General features: G+C 36.3%; 1 protein-coding gene across 6 annotated transcripts in view; it reads left to right on the top strand.

Annotated features, from left to right (window-relative positions):
* The window catches only part of LOC307028832 (protein diaphanous homolog 3-like), a 218,784-nt gene that overhangs the window by 29,665 nt on the left and 172,727 nt on the right, over window positions 1-16,392 (top strand). For 3 of the 6 annotated variants that reach the window (XM_079664177.1, XM_079664176.1, XM_079664175.1), the window contains 2 exons: window positions 8,818-9,000; window positions 10,282-10,386. In XM_079664177.1, the coding sequence (XP_079520303.1) occupies window positions 8,995-9,000; window positions 10,282-10,386 (111 nt within the window). In that variant the 5' untranslated portion in view covers window positions 8,818-8,994. Of the gene's footprint in view, window positions 1-1,374; window positions 2,009-7,790; window positions 7,824-8,817; window positions 9,001-10,281; window positions 10,387-16,392 lie in introns of those variants that run through there. The other 3 variants (XM_079664174.1, XM_079664172.1, XM_079664173.1) reach the window with 2 other exon arrangements.

The raw sequence follows: 16,392 nt of genomic DNA, 5'->3' as shown, positions 1-16,392 counted from the left end.
ACACATATCTAATTATAATTTGAATCCAATGCTGCGGTCTTAAGAAGGATTGGCAAGCCTGTAGCTGTCTGGAAGCACAAAGGCAGTGTAAAGGTTTACTACTTGTGACATGTTATCCTATTAACATCATTAGGCTATTATTGTCTTCAGGAAGACAATTCTGCATGATTAAGCATAACTGCTTAATGACAACATCAACTGAATATAAGCATACAAAAAACATCCACCAAGAGCAATCACTGATGTCCTTTTCCACACAATTTATATTTTCTCTAATTTCTCTAATTTGTGAGCTTTAATAACAGATACAGAACAGATTAACACAGATGTTCCTTATTGGCTTTACATTGAAAAAAATGCTCAGATGCTGTGTGTGTTGAGGGAGATTTTCACTGTTTGAGTAGAGCACATGAGAAGGTTCTCACAAAAGTGTCTGTTTGTTGCATCACATCACATCACATCATTGCTGTTTGCATCAGACAAGGTATTTGGGATATGGCTTGAGGCTAACTTTAAAATGGTCAAACACAGAACAACAACATCAGTGTAACAGCCTGGTTATTTAAAAAAAGAGACAGTTTCAAGCCACACTTCAGATAACTGCTTGCATTAGAAGTTAGGCTTTTAGAGCACTGCACAACACAGGTTAGGATGGTGAAGAGGGTAAAACAAATTCTAAAATACATACTATAGCCTACACAAAATCATCTGTAGCATATCTTAAAAATAAGAAATGCTATTTGACCAACCAATTTATTTCTCATTGAACCTAATTGCAGCCTTTATGACCTTTTATTACTTACACACAATTGTTTGAAGCTTTCAGGGCAATGTATGTTTTGACACGATGGAACGACTTGATACCCATGCCACATTAGATTAAGCTTTCCAAAAAAAGAAAATGAATAGTTTTAAGAATGGCTTCCAAAATAATGCAAATTCTAGCGTCTCTTTGGATGACTGTGTGTTTTATTGCAAATATATTTACAATAAAATTACTATATGTATAGGCTATTATGTGTAGGCTACTTTGAAGCGTTTTGTGATTATATATTTAGTTTTTGGCAGCTTCCAATAATGAAAATGTGCCCTGTGGGTTGATTCCTAAAAGACTTCACTAAATTGATACATTGTAATGCAATTTAAATCTGCAAATTATATTTGGCACTACAGGAATGACAGTTTATAAGGCTACAAAAACCATCACACCGACGGGAGACCCAGGTGTGTAAAGCGAACAACCCTTGTACAAACTGCAACTGATTGACAGCTCCATACGGCCAATCGAATGTCTTTTCAACCGTACACAGAGGGGGCTGTGCCAATGACGATGCCATTTTTGTGTCTCAGTGGATGCTATTGGTTAGATCAAACACGCTCAGCTGACATTCTCATTGCGCGGGTCTGTCAAAAAAATAATATCTGCACCATAACTTATTCAGCCAACGCTTCGGCTACAGTTTGTAATGTGTATAGAGCTTTGAATTACTGTAAGGGTCTCTTTTTTCAGAGGACATCAACGGTACGTTGGATGCAACAGTCTTTCTGTTCGCGGAAACTCACGCATTACGTGACAGTCCTTAAATTGGATTAGCGCTAAGTAAAGCAGCCAGTGAGTGATAGTTTAGCAAAGTTGCTAACTAGTTAGCTAAACGGGGTGTTGAGATATCTTTCGACCACTCTTTGGTTGAGAGTGAACATATCCTTATGGACGTCTCTGACTTTGACAAACCGATGTGATTTTAACCCAGAGTTAACAACGTTAGTGGTAATGTAGGCACTTTTGTGGGTGGTGTCCTTCAGACTTTTAGGTTGTGTGCGAGCATTAGATACATATCAAGGCTGGCCATCTGCTATAGAGAGAAATCATTAAGGTAACGTCAAAATCATGGATAGTTATAATCAGCGGTTTGAACCCACTTCCGGACGAGACAGTAAACCTCACAAGAAGAAAGGCTCTTCCAACCTCAACACATTAAACGATGATGGAGACCGCAAACCAAAGTTTGTAAGTATGGCAGACTAAACTGTAACGTATGTATGTTATGTTCTATTTTATTGTAAATGAAGACTGCAGTGACGTGTTAGTGTACAACTACAATAGGGTGGGGGTAGGAAACCATTTCATTTTTTCCAAATGATGTCATGTGAACATTTCAACAATTCTACGTCATTTGTACTACCCGTGGAATTCACACACACGCACGCACACACGCACACACACACACACACACACACACACACACACACACACACACACACACACACACACACACACACACACACACACACACACGTGCAAATGTGCTATTTCTATATTTCTATATAGTATCTAGTATGTCATAATGACTGTATTAATGTATTATATTTCTTACTGTTTCAACACAGATATTCAGCTGGATTAAGTTTGAGCAATTCACAGCTAAAGCTGCAGAACTGAGGTGGAAATGTTTTCACTGTTTAGTGTACTTGATTTACTTGACATATGATCTGTCGCAGAATAATCTTGCTTACAGTTCAGTATAGCTCGTACTCAACGCAATCTTTTAGTGTATCATTTTTATTGAGAATAACAATTACTGTGTTGAATTTGCATGTAGGAAATCAAAAGGTTAAAATTAGCACAGGGTTTAACCATTACACTAATCCATGTCCTTCCTACTATCACAAACCAACCAACATTGTGTCTGACTGGTGAATGTCTGATTTATTATTCTGGTCGATATAGGGAGGTGTTGGTTGCCATTTAGACTTATTCTATAGCAGTCTCTTTCTCAGCATCCAGACTTCCTTTAGCAACACACAGAGCCACCTGTCAGACAGGAGACATGTGTATGACACAGATCTACTTAACGCACGCTCAACCTTCCTTTGACCCCATTCTTAGGAGAGAGCTCACACAAGTTAATACCCTGTTGACGGGATTCAAAGATTTTTTGTCTACAATCTTAGTAAAAGGTTTGCGCATCAATGTTTCTGCAATCCAGCCTGTTATCCCAAAGTCTTATCATTTACTATCACTAATAGAAACACCATCTCTACTGCAATAAGAGTTAAGTGCCACTTGAAAGTCTGGTTGGTTTTGGTTCATGTCAGAATAATATTTGTCATTTTTATATAGAGCCAATTCATAATAAAAGTTATTTCATTGTTTCATATACAGCAGCTCTAGTGTGTTAAAGCATTCAGATTGACTGGCAATGTACATTATCCTATGTCTACATGTGTGTAAAAGTAACGTTATGGTTTACTCGTTCAGAATTAATGCACAAAACATTTTATTAGAAATCAATTTTGTAAATATAATAATAAATCACTTTACCCTGATTAGTTTTATGCGCACTAAAAAGAAGTTACAATACAGTAATAATGATGGATACAATAAATGACGATATAAATATTTCTTTTTGGACAGACAGAGTATAGACAGCTTATTCTAGCCAGATTGTTTTCACCATTGTCAACAAGAGAGAAAAGCTACGCATCCTTACAATACCTGAAATACACATTTAAGGCTTTTAGTTATTGTTCTGGTTCTTCTTGTGATATACCAGACCAAAAGCAGTGCACTGAGCTGAGACCATGTTGCCTCCCAGATAGCCTTGAATGTCTAACTACTCGCCATTTTGTTCTATAGAACTAACTGTCAGAAATACTCAACCAAAGGACATCTTGTTATTTAGTCTCACTAAATAATACATGTACCTGTTGAGGTACAGCCTTTAGTTGATCTCTGTCTTTAGATTGGTCTGTCTTACAACATTTATGATTTAAAACCATTATTATAAAAACGTTGTACATATTTTTTTTCACAGTTAAGGGCATTCCTTATTTTAGTCATATCAATAGGGGGCACTGCAATACCACAACATTTACTGCAATTGGTCGAAAGTAGATGAGCTATTAAAGGCCACTTTATGTTCAGTGGCTATTTTTTAGCCGAGTATAATCAAATTAAAGAGAAATAGAACAGAAGACATGTAAATGCACGGTTTTAATGTTCTTTTGATATGCTGTTTTGACCTTTGGTAATTGCAGGTTAAAAAGGGTGAGAAGGACTGTTCATTTTCAACAGTTATCTTCAGTGTAAGCTCTAATAACATTTGATGGTCTCATTAATGGGCGTTTATTATCATTGTTCTATACAACTAATGTTTGGGGAAAATGTTAATTGTTCAAGGGCAATGTTACTGAATGTACATGCTCAAATAACTCAAAAGGAATTAATTATATGTGACACACTCAATTTACATATTCTATTAACCTTAAACCTTTTTACCGGACAGTAAAACAATTGTTTTTCATCTCCATGTACTGTAAGTTTAGAAAACAAATGTTGGGCATTTTGAAATGTTGATGATATTTAGATAACATTTTTAGCCCTAGAACATACCCAACCATGGAGAAAAAGGAACCCCTTATGTTAAAAAATGGGGATTTCTACAGGAAATGTTCATTTAAATCTTTATTTTAAGGCAAGGATGACAAAGCACTATTGTTTCATCCATTGGGGAGACCTTTGTAGTGTTCACTTTTGCCTTGTCATGATAATTCACAACCCTATTAGGTTTGTGGAATTGCCCTTATACATATGTTTTCAAAATGAGATGTCTTTGGATGTTGTTTTGGGTTTGGTCTGAAATTCTTTAATGTTGTTTCCCCCAACCTCCATGAAGCCTCCCTTCTCTGTTTTTACATCTATTTCAGTATTGGAAAGCATGCGCCATGTTTTATAAATCAGCTTTTTCTCTTGAATTAGTTTTCCCAGTTAATTGAAAAAGATGTTATCAGAGTTTAATTAAATGAACAGGGTGATAGCTGAAAGTAAAATGAATTTACTGATATTGACAAATGACTGTGGTCAGGCCAGCCTATTTAGTCTATTAATGAAAAGAGTTGCAATAGTGAGATCTTGATAATCTGAACAAACACTAAAGCGTTGCTAGTTAATTAACTGGCTCTAAAGCTGACTTCAGGGCATCCACAATGGTATTTGTTAACAGGCGCTGATTAACCTGGGGTTAGACTGTTTAAAACAAGTAGCAACAATTGTGAAAAAAATGAAAATCTACGTGGCATTATGTCCTAATCATATATTATTGCATTAATCCTGCCGGAACTAAGGACAAAGTTACTGCTACGGTTTATTTGACTGTTCGGACTAGGTCATCACTTGTTTGCGTTAGCAGTGAAAGGACTGAGACAACAAGTAACCTAGAAGTTCAGTTGTTGAAGGATGCTGTTGGGGTAGGTTTTCTCCAGCTGTCAGCTTCTGTTTTTCCTTCTAGCATTACGTTCCCTTATGCTCTTACGGCACATTTCCTCCATATACAGCGTCGGAGGGAGTTTCAGCGCATTCTATCCAAAATAGAAAAAGTTTTCTTTTCATGTCCCATGGAGTGCAGGAGAAGCAGTTGTGCAGTGTATCGTTGTGGTGATATGGTTGCGGTCTGTTTTTTGCATACATTTGAACAATGTTAACCACATTCAAATGAGTTTGACCAGTGCAACATGACACTTTGACCAAGCTGTCAAACTAGTAGATATAGTTCTAAAATGAAACAAGCATTAGCAGCGGCATAGCCTTTGTCTTGAGTTTCAGTTTACTATTGAAAGAGACAAGATTTTAAATCTCTCTAGGTCGCTGTTGAGTTGCCCCTAAAATCCAATTGCGATTTCAATTGCGTTTCCATGAGGTTGAAAAGCTCAATTATGATGACGTTCGGCAAAGTGTTAAGAAAGACAGCTTGTCCTTTTATCACCCACAAAGTGTAGGGGAAAGGAAGTAGAGATGTGTGAAATAACGCATCCTCATTTCCTACTCTATATGCTTAAAGGTGGGGTAGGTAAGTTTCAGAAACCGGCTCAAGTGCACTAAAATTTGAAAGTACACAGCCAAAAAGAATCCGCCCCTTCCTTCAGACTTCCTTACAGAGCACCTCCTCCGCGAGAGCAGGCTGCATTAACGTTACATATCAGGCAAAGCTAAACACATCTAGGTTAGCAATACTACACAGCCAAAGCAACTCCGATATTGAATCTGGTTGACTTTCCACTTTCTTTTTGTTCTGAATTTGCTCCGTTACATTTTTTCTTTTGCGACCAGTAGACGATGTTGAACCTAACTCTGCCATGGTGAAAGTGGCCGCCTGTTGCTGGCGAGTCATTGAAGTACTGCTTCAATGCACGCCCAATGACGGCACGCCCAATGAGGGCACAAGATACATTTGTGCGTGCACAAGATGGAAGGCTGACAGACAGGGCGGCAATCCAATCCGTTTAGCCGGGCCGGCTAAACAGATTGGTTGTAGTTTTTACAGTATTACGGCTTCCAGAGATGACATTTTTTTATGGATTTTTGGTCAAAGCACTTAAGATATTCATTGCTATCGGGATGTTAAGAGCATTCCATGGAATATAACAAAAAGTGTATCTCGAGCCGGTTTCTGAAACTGAAAACCTACCCCACCTTTAATGTAAACCTTACGCTAGTTTTTCTTTCATGTACTTCATGATATCTTGATTACCGGTATTTACATTTGAGCATACTCACTATATAATACTAAGCATATTATGACAATATAACTTCAGAACAGTTAATGTTTAGCTTGGGTGCTGTTCCATACAGTACAGTGCACTACACTGGTTCGTCAAGCTGTGGGCATTTGATGGTAAAAGTTTGACAGCTGTGTCCAATTAGTTTGCACAATTGTCAAGCTGATCTGTGGAGACAACTAATTCCTATGGTGGGTCATTTTATTAATATTCTCCCATGTCAACTCTCTGTCTGCTTTCAAGCACATTTTGAACCAAGTTGTACGATGTTAATCTGGAAACACTCATTAGGGGGATGGCTTATTGACAGGCTGACACATTTTATACCCGGCCATTTTATATTAATTAAACACTGGTGTGTATTGATTTATTTATCTGAGGTTCTGTACCGTCTGCTGTTATGCTTGAAGAAAATGTAACCTTTCCATGTCAGCTTTTCATTCAGCATTTCATTTTATGAAAACATTTTGAAATTCAATATTTTCTGTATTGATTTACCATTCCTTATTAGGATCATTCCTTTGGCCTTTTTGAATCCTTATACCTGTTTGAAATAAAGATGGTAACTTGAACATTAAGTCTAGGAAAACGCAGACAACAAGGAGCTTGTTGGAGAAGGCCTTTCTTTTAGGTAGTTTTATAATTATTTAGTCCCCTTGATGTTGATCACCATGTCAATCTGGTGGAGATATTTTAACATATGTTGAATCATTTGCTAAACTGCCCTGCTGGGTGTAGCTAGAAGATTTCGCTTTTTGTCCGGACATTTGGCACCCACCCATTGTGCTTGGTGATGATAGTACATGCCCCTGGGGAATGTGCAGTGCTTTAGGCTTTACTAAACTGACAAGCATTAGGTCCATTAAAACAAATCCTTGATAGCCACTGCATACCTTAACATCATATCTAGTTAAACCATAGATGGCAATTTAAAGGATATTTGTCTTTATTTGTATGAGTGTAACATTGTGGGGACAAAACAGCATCAAGAGTTCCAGGTCCTTATCCCTTCAGACTTTATTGTATCCTTCTCTCCTAAAACTACAACACCACAACATTACCTTGTTAATTCTCTAATGCAGAATCTAAAGAACCAACACTTTTCACTAAGTGAGCAATCAAAGATGTGTCTTTTAAAAATAATAACAGTAATCTGCTCTCGGCTGCTGTATGTTTAACATTTAATGCAGGTTATTTTTGTTTCCTGATTTGTTTTTTCTGTTCCCCACCTTTAGCACTTACCCTTTAGAAACATCACAGATGATGTGGTAAGATTTGAGAAGTTGATGCTTTCTATTCTCTTGTCATTCTCTGCAACATCTAACATCACTAAAAGTCATCTAATCTGCTTGTCTTTTGTGCCTGACTTTGGATTTATTAACGGCACAGAGCAACACTGACTGCCTGTCTCATCTACTAATGTTACTGTTTACTCTACATACTTTCTAGGTAGTGCTCTGCTCATCGTGTGGTTAACTGTTCTGTGTATTGTATTTTCTTTGTTTATTCTAATATACGTTTTTTTCTAACTCATCATAAGGGATGTCATGAGAAACGATACTACCAGAACCAAGTCAATGCAAAAAAAAAGAAAGAAAAAGGGGCGTTTCTTCTTTTTAGAAATGTGCCATAAATACATCAGGGCTCCAGATTAACTGTGACGATAGAACCAGGGATTGTGTTGCATAAAACTATTAATGCAACCAGGGGACACCCTACTCTTCCTTTAAAATGCTACATTTCCTCAACAAATCTTTGTTGAATCAGCAGGAGGAAAGCTGCTCAACGTTAGCTGTTAGCTGCCGGTGAATAGAGGTGCTATTGACAAACATGAGATTGTGTTCAAACTATTTATTGAACATTTTATATGAGGCTAATGTAAATGATAACATTACCTTGTTGAGATACTGGAATACATTTCAGAAGGAGATATGTAAATGGTTAATAGAGAGGGAATTATGAGCTGTATAACTTCTTAACAAATCCAGTAGACAAGCAGTAATAAAGAAGTGTATGTTAAAGTACATGGAATCTCTTTTTTCGTTGTTTTTACCGTGTTATTAAATGGGTATTGAGATATTGGTGTAAACTAGTTAATTTCTGGTATTGTGACATTCCTACTCATTAATAAACTAATAGTGTTGCTAATCTGTTCTGAATATCTAACAATTTCTGTTCACTTTGCATCTTCTGTGTACTTATCACTATATTTATTTTGTACTTTTCATGTTTTGAAGTGTGTTTTCATTGTTGTTTGTTCAGCTGGACAGATTCGCCAGTATTCGGATCCCAGGGAGTAAAAAGGAGCGGCCACCGTTATCTCACCCTAAACCAAATGCCAATGATTGGTCCACTGCTTCATCATCCACCTCACATCACTTTGAGGATCTCTCATCAAAGATCACCTCAGAAAAGGAGATCTTGGCTCTGTTTGAAAAAATGATGGTAGGTTTTTTTTTGTTATTGTACAATATCTTTTTCAGGGTTCCTTGAAGTCCTCTAAAGGCATTTAATACAACGATCGTACATCGTAAATAAGGCCTTAATTGACATCACAATCTCTTGAATCACTCTTTTAAAGGCTCAAACTTGGGACGGAGGATGATCAACTTTTGTCTGACAATGAGGTGTAACATCATACAATTAATATTTATGCTTTTATGTCACTGGCATTAAAAATAAATCAAATTTTCTTTAAGCTGTAATAAACTTTCTTAAAAAAACCAATATAGTTACTTGATGTAAATCCAATATTTTAAAGCAAGACAAAGCCACAGTGACTTAAAATGGTAAAGATTTGGCTTGTTTTGAAAATCTTTTAAATGTGTCATATAAATACAGGAAATCATTTTTACACTTTTAAAAATGTAATTATTTGATAAAATGGAGTGCTTGACAAATATGACAAATCTTTCAGCAGCATGATGGTTCTAATAATAGACTCTCTATTAACCCTGTTTTTTTGTCAAATGCTTGCCTCCACTTGAGGACCAGAAACAGATTTTCTCTGATTGTTAGTGTTTCAAATACTTTATTGGCTAGCTATTTTGCGAAAGGGCATTATTTGATACCAGAGTGGGTGCTGGGTGAACTGCTGTAGAGATGTTGGGAGATGACTGTTTGCTTTACTCATTTGTAATACACTGTTCATGTCCTGCATAGAACCGAAATCACTCGTCATTGGAAAGTAGATAACTCAAGGAAGTTAAATTACTTGAGACTTTTGGGCCTGACTAACTCCAGACATGCTTTTTTGTAGATGAACAGTCAGGTAGACACTCGCACAACCACATTAAGGCTCTCCCATAATGCAACACTCTTATACTAACAGGCTTTCTCTGTAACATAGGACTTTGTTCTGCTGTTCATGCAATAATGTCTAACCCTCTAATATGACATCACCCTCAATTGAACTAATACCATTTCAGGAATTAAATCACTGTCTAAAGTTTTTGCCCGATTTTGCAATATTTAATTAATTACATAAAAGTTAATAGCAAAAAGTTAATTTGTTAGGTAAGGATCAGCAGTCTATGCTAACACTTTGGCCCTGAGCATTTATTGCTAAAGTATCGTATAATGAATACGCTGTTGGATAAAACAAATCAAGTCAGGTTGCTAGAGGTTTGCTAATATAAAAAAAACCCTCAAAGAACATTGCATTTTAAATTATCCAATTAAAATGTCAAAACAGTTATATCTTCCTTTTTTATTTTTCCTTTTCAGGAGGACATGAACTTGAATGAGGAAAAAAAGACCCCTTTGAGAGACAAGGACCTCAGCACCAAGAGGGACATGGTCATCCAGTATGTTTTTACTGCCTCCAAAACTGTAAGTTTTTTAAAAACTATTTAAAAAATGTTTATTTCCTTATCTTTTGCTGCCTTACTTACTAAGACCATATCGCTTCGCCCGTACCATCGGCACATATTATATCATTCTGTGTATTTTTCAATGAAAAATGATTTCTCACATGGGACCTTGCCTGAGAGAGACTGAGGAGGATGGAATTTGATCATTCAATATGAAAAAGTAATTTGACCTCACGCCAGTGCGATATCATTTGTCTTGTCATGTCTATCTGGAGATGTAGTAACACTTGCTCTCGGACATATTGGTAGAAATACACACAACTGTGTCGAGGACAACAATATTTAACAGATTCAAAACAAAATGCGAAATAAATCTAACCATATTGTATAAAACAGTACTTGAAATGATATTTACTAAATATTTACAACAAATAAGTGAGGATTGTCTGATGTTGTGGAGCGATCGAGCCCACTCACCATAGAGCTGCGGGGCTTACAGTCCTCCAGGCACCGTGCCAGAAGTCAGGCTGAGGGCTGTTTCAGATGCAACAGTAGATAATGAATATGACTATGGAAAACTATAATTGCATAAACTGTTGCATTTAGTAGAATATGTTTCTCTGTATGTTTGTACACTGCCACAAAGAACCCTTTATTTTACATTCATAAAGTACACCTAAACCTCTTTATCTCCTTTTATCTATGTTAGCTCACCCCGTTCAAAAATAGATTTAAAGCTTTATTAATTTCTGTTACTTTTGGCTGATAGTGCGTCACAACATTAATTGTTGATACCTTTTGAGTAAAAGTACTTCACAACACAAATGGATGAGGTTTGGTATTCATTCTTGACAACACTTTTGAGTGCGGGAAGATAATTGATGATGTTTTGTGAGTTTGCTATCATGGTTGAGTGGTCTTCCTTCAAAGTTTCTGCTTTGAGCCTTAAGCTTTTCCTTTACTCCCCCTTCAAACCTACAGACGGTTCTTGATAGAGGGTGATATAAATGTTAGAGTTCAGAGAAAAAGGATTAAATCTCCAAAGAAATGGAAACTATGGACCATTGTTTCTCTCCCAGACCAACATAGGCCATACTTTACATTAATGTTCTCCGACCACCAATAACACTCCCTGCGGTGATATATGTGATATCCATTAAATATCTACCCCAGTGTGTCCAGAGTTAATATGGGTTCAGTCTGTGAGACTTGGTTTGAATAATAATGAAAATGTAGCCTACATGAGGTGTTTATTGTATTGATTTGATTTCATATTAACCTTTTTTAAGATGGATTTTCTTAATCTAAGTAAACTGTTGTTAACAGATGTCACAGAAGTCAACCAATGCTGAATTAATCTCTCATTGTTTTGCAGACAACTGACATTATCTTATTATTATTATCTTATTATTATTATTATTATTATTATTATTATTATTATTATCATCTTACATGTTTTACAAATATTTATATGTGAGCAGTGGCACAATGACTTGAATTGATTACATTTGCTATAATCAGACATCCCTCCAAGTTGCCTGAGGCTGTCCATCTCTAGTTACCATGGGGACCAGTCTGTTTATATGCCGGCATTTGTTTACCAGCATGGTGAAATAATGTTGCCACTGGCCAAAAGGCAACACATTAACACCCTTCTAAACATAATTTGTTCATAATGCTACATTTACAGGCTAAGATACATTGCATGTTTAAGACTTATGAATACACACATGTTGACATAAAGCATCTTTCTCATTTGGGTAATTACTGAGTTAACATCTTGTGGCAGTAGGTGCAGTTTACTCGGCAGGCTGGATGTAATTCTGCTTTTTATTCTTAAATTACTTCAGACCATGATAGAATGAGCATTCTTTTATGAGGCTGGCCAGGCTCTGATGTTATAATAAGACTAATGCCAGGCCCTTAAGCAATAATACGCTCAAGGTTAAGCTATTGTAACGGGCGCAGGAAGCCTTTTGGAGCCATGGGGCTTTCATTGTGTTTATGCAAAGAATATTCAAGGCTTGGGGCTTTGAATCGCAGCAAGCAGTGACAAGTGGTTGCTTTTATAGTTATAGCAGCCCGTCAGGACATCACTCGCTGATTTTAATTGTTTAAGCCTCCTGTGCAATAAAAGTCCAAGAAGATTGCGTGCTATTATTACATTTATTACAATTATTTTCTGTTGAAATTGTCCCCTGAGACAAATGTAAAATGTGTGATATCGGGCTATATAAATACACTTTGATTGATTGTGATGCATTATATGCAGATCTTGTGCAAATAAGCCTAGATGAAATGTAAATATTGGTGTTCACTGTGTGCTCATGCATTTTTAACTTCATTCTTTAGTTGGAGAATGATTAAGATGAAATGCTCATAATATTTATCAAATAACTTGGTAAAATGTAGAAATGTTATAATACTTATCATTATTATAGCGCTTTGAGCACCTGTAAAAGCGCTCTAATAAAAAAAATGTAATGCATTATTATTATTATTATTATTATTATTATTATCTCTTTCTAATATATACAGCTTTAATTTTCAATTATTCTCCTCCTCTTATCATACTGAAAGTCCTTTCACAAAGGCTAGCTGCAAAATAAAAAAACTGTCAAAGTGGATGAAGTGTCATATTCTCCATTTGATACAAGGTCTGGCTCATTGTATTGAAACGGTGACCTTCACAGGAGAGGAACAAGCTCCGGTACCATCTGCCCATCTCCACCATACTGAGTTGCATTGTATTATGCTATATCTGGCAGAGATAGACTTCCTCGCCACGAGAGACGTGTGTCATGTATTGTGTTACACAAAATGTTTGTTGACCTTTGCCAGTGTTTTGTGTAGCAGTAGTGGTCTTGAAAAAAACAAAAATGATTCTACTTCTTCTAGAAACCCCACTGTGTTAAGGTGTCTGCACTTACCCTGCTGTGTATGAAATGGGGCTTTACTTGGTGTTACCTTTTTTAAATGTCTCTGCTCTGTCTTTGTGATGCACCATGTCACCACGGCTTAGGAGAGTGGCAAGATATAGATATAGATATTAGATAATACAAACAAATTCAGTGTTCTGGCTATTTCTTGCAAAGGAAGACATTTATACACAGATACACTTGTTCAAGTCTACTGTGCCTTACACAATATTTACATGCCTATATGTGCATCTAAAGAGTTAATGGTCAGTGTAAATGGTCTCCTTAACAATTGTTTAATGATGGCTGCCATATTATTATTACATTGCATTTAGCTGACGCTTTTATCCAAAGCGACTTACAATAAGTGCGTTCGACCAAAAAAATACAAACTTGAAGAAAACAGAATCATATAAGTACATCAGGTTTCATAGAGCTAAAACATTTCAAGTGCTACTCAACTGGCATATGCACAATCAATGTGGATCAAACTCCACAGTGTGCACAAATTGCATTATGAAGTTCTGCCAAAGCTGTGCTGAAGCTTCAGCCATCTTATTTTCCCCATCAAGTGGGTATCTTACACATTTTCTATTGAGAACACAGTTTAATGTGAATCGGCAGTACTGAGGAGCTCAGTTGACCCTGACTTTCTGATTGCTAGCAAGTCTCAGAGACTTTTAATCAAATAGTATTAGGAAATGTAAGGCAGGTGCTTACTGTCTCTAGTTTAACATTGATCAAGCATACATTATTAACCACGGCTTCCCAAATTCAAAGTGTGGCTTAGACCTTAATTAAAGTCATTGATTGTTAACAGAGCTGGTAATTGTAAGATAAACACATGCCCAAGTGCATATACTGTGTGTATGTATGTATATGTATACAGGGCTGCCAACACTCACGCATTGAGCGTGAGAGTCACGCAATTAACCCATATCTCACGCAATCACGCCACACTTGCCTTTCCTCACGCTAAGTTTTCGTCCAAAATAAATGTATATGTATATAAAAATAAAGTGAAGCAACAGCAAACCGAGCAGTCTACAAAATCAGACGGTCTTCTTGCTTAGTTCAGTAAAGTTGGACCGATATTGGGAGATTCTGATTTCACGGATCAATAACTCATGAAAAAAACGTTATTCAGACACAAATGACGTCTCCTAAGTACCGTGGTAAGGCTGACAACGAACTACAATCACATTTTGATTTAAAAAAAGCCAATACGCGCCGTCCTCCGAGCTGGACACGTTACATTGGTCTCTATCCGCCTGAGTAGAAACGAGTGCTCACTGCTCAGGGACCGTCTGCAAAGTGCAACTCCGAAAAAAGAGAATACAATAATATTCAATCAGTATTATACAGCTTATTACTACCAAACTCACTACACACATCAATAGTCTCCTGTGTGTCAATCATTTTGGGGAATATTTATAATGTAAAATCATCTTAAATAACTTTACTATTATACAGTATATTTCTACCAAACTCACTATTTGCATTGTTGTTGTTAGCATCTGGTTAGCTTAACGGATATTAGAAGCTGTTTCTAAAACAAGGAAAGGGAGAGCTCTGTCCTGTCAGAATGAGAGATAACTACAGCTCAGTGAGGTAAGGGACTCTGTTTAGATAGTTATCTCAGTGGCTCTCAAACGTTTTGGTCACCATTTATGAGAATAAATGAAAAACTCTATGACAGTAAAACAAGAATACAGTTTAAAAGGTGAGTGATTTGTAAAATATCCATAAAGAAAAAGAAAATCTGTTTACAGTTCTGTTTCATATGGGTGTTGAGAGATCCATAAATTCATGTTGCTCTCAAAGTGCACCAGATTGATGCATTTAATTTCAATATTTAAATTGAAAAATAGCACTTTAACTCTACTTACACCTATATGCCGTGAGCTGATTATCGAGCCTTCATTGTAAGAGTCGCGGGTACACTGTGTATGTGCGTATTCCATTGTAGCGCCCGGTATATTAATGGGAAACCCTAGTTTGTACATGTTCAATAAATGTTTTCGGTTCACCAAAAATAAAATCTCACTCCAAGCTGAACTCAAATGTTGGCAGCCCTGGTGTGTGTGTTTTATATATATATATACATATACACACATAATTATACTTTTTATAGAGCTTAAACAATGCATGTTAAACCCTCAGTACTTAAACAAGTATATACAATGTATTATTATTTGAAAAACCTTTTCTTTTAATTAAAGTTTTTTAATGCATTTTTAGAACTTCTATTTTTTGAAGATAACATTTTTGAGTGAGATTGTTTTGCGTATTATGTAAGGGATAATGTGCATCGACGCGGTGATTATGGGGAAAAGAACACCGACAGGCTGATCAGGAGCCCGACGCGAAGCGGAGGGATCTAGATCGGCATGCAGGTGCAGGTTGCACAAACTCCAGCCTCCAGTTCTGGCATTGGTGCAGCTTAATTGTTATTCTGAATAATTGTATCTTTCTCGCTACACCATCTTCCAAAACAAACAAAAAAGCTTCAGCTTTAATTGTCTTGCAAGTGGTTTCCCAGACTTAGAAAGGAGAAGCTTTGTCGTGTATATTTCCCAGTGTGTGAGATGCCTGTAATTTGCTATACTGTACGTGTCAGTCATATGAAATGCATTTATGGTACATTATAAAAACCCTCTACCTAAGGTTTGTTGAGATTGGGTGACCTTTAATTAATTTAATTATAATTATAATTATATATATATATATATATATATATATATATATATATATATATATATATATATATATATATTAAAAAAAAAACATCCATGTTATCTCCATGTGATACTTAGCAATAATATAGAACCCTGCAGTGTGAGCAATTATGGCTGTCAGTTAATTAGTTTGATTTCTGTTCATGACAACAATTTGAAACATCATTTTAAATATATATATTTTTTCTATTTTAAGAGGGATCAGTAAGGTAAGGCTACTGTGATGGTTTGATTCAGAAGGAGTTTAATGTATAAGATCCCTGATATTGAGGTGACCAGAATGTGTATTTCCAGTCTGTACAACATGTTATAAGGGACCCACAATCTATCTTTATGCAAGAGATAATGTGCAGCGAGGCGGTCTCTATG

The sequence above is a fragment of the Notothenia rossii genome (genome assembly GCF_949606895.1).
Source record: "Notothenia rossii genome assembly, chromosome: 2".
Taxonomy (NCBI): Eukaryota; Metazoa; Chordata; class Actinopteri; order Perciformes; family Nototheniidae; genus Notothenia; species Notothenia rossii.
This window is presented reverse-complemented; position numbering and strand designations above follow the sequence as displayed.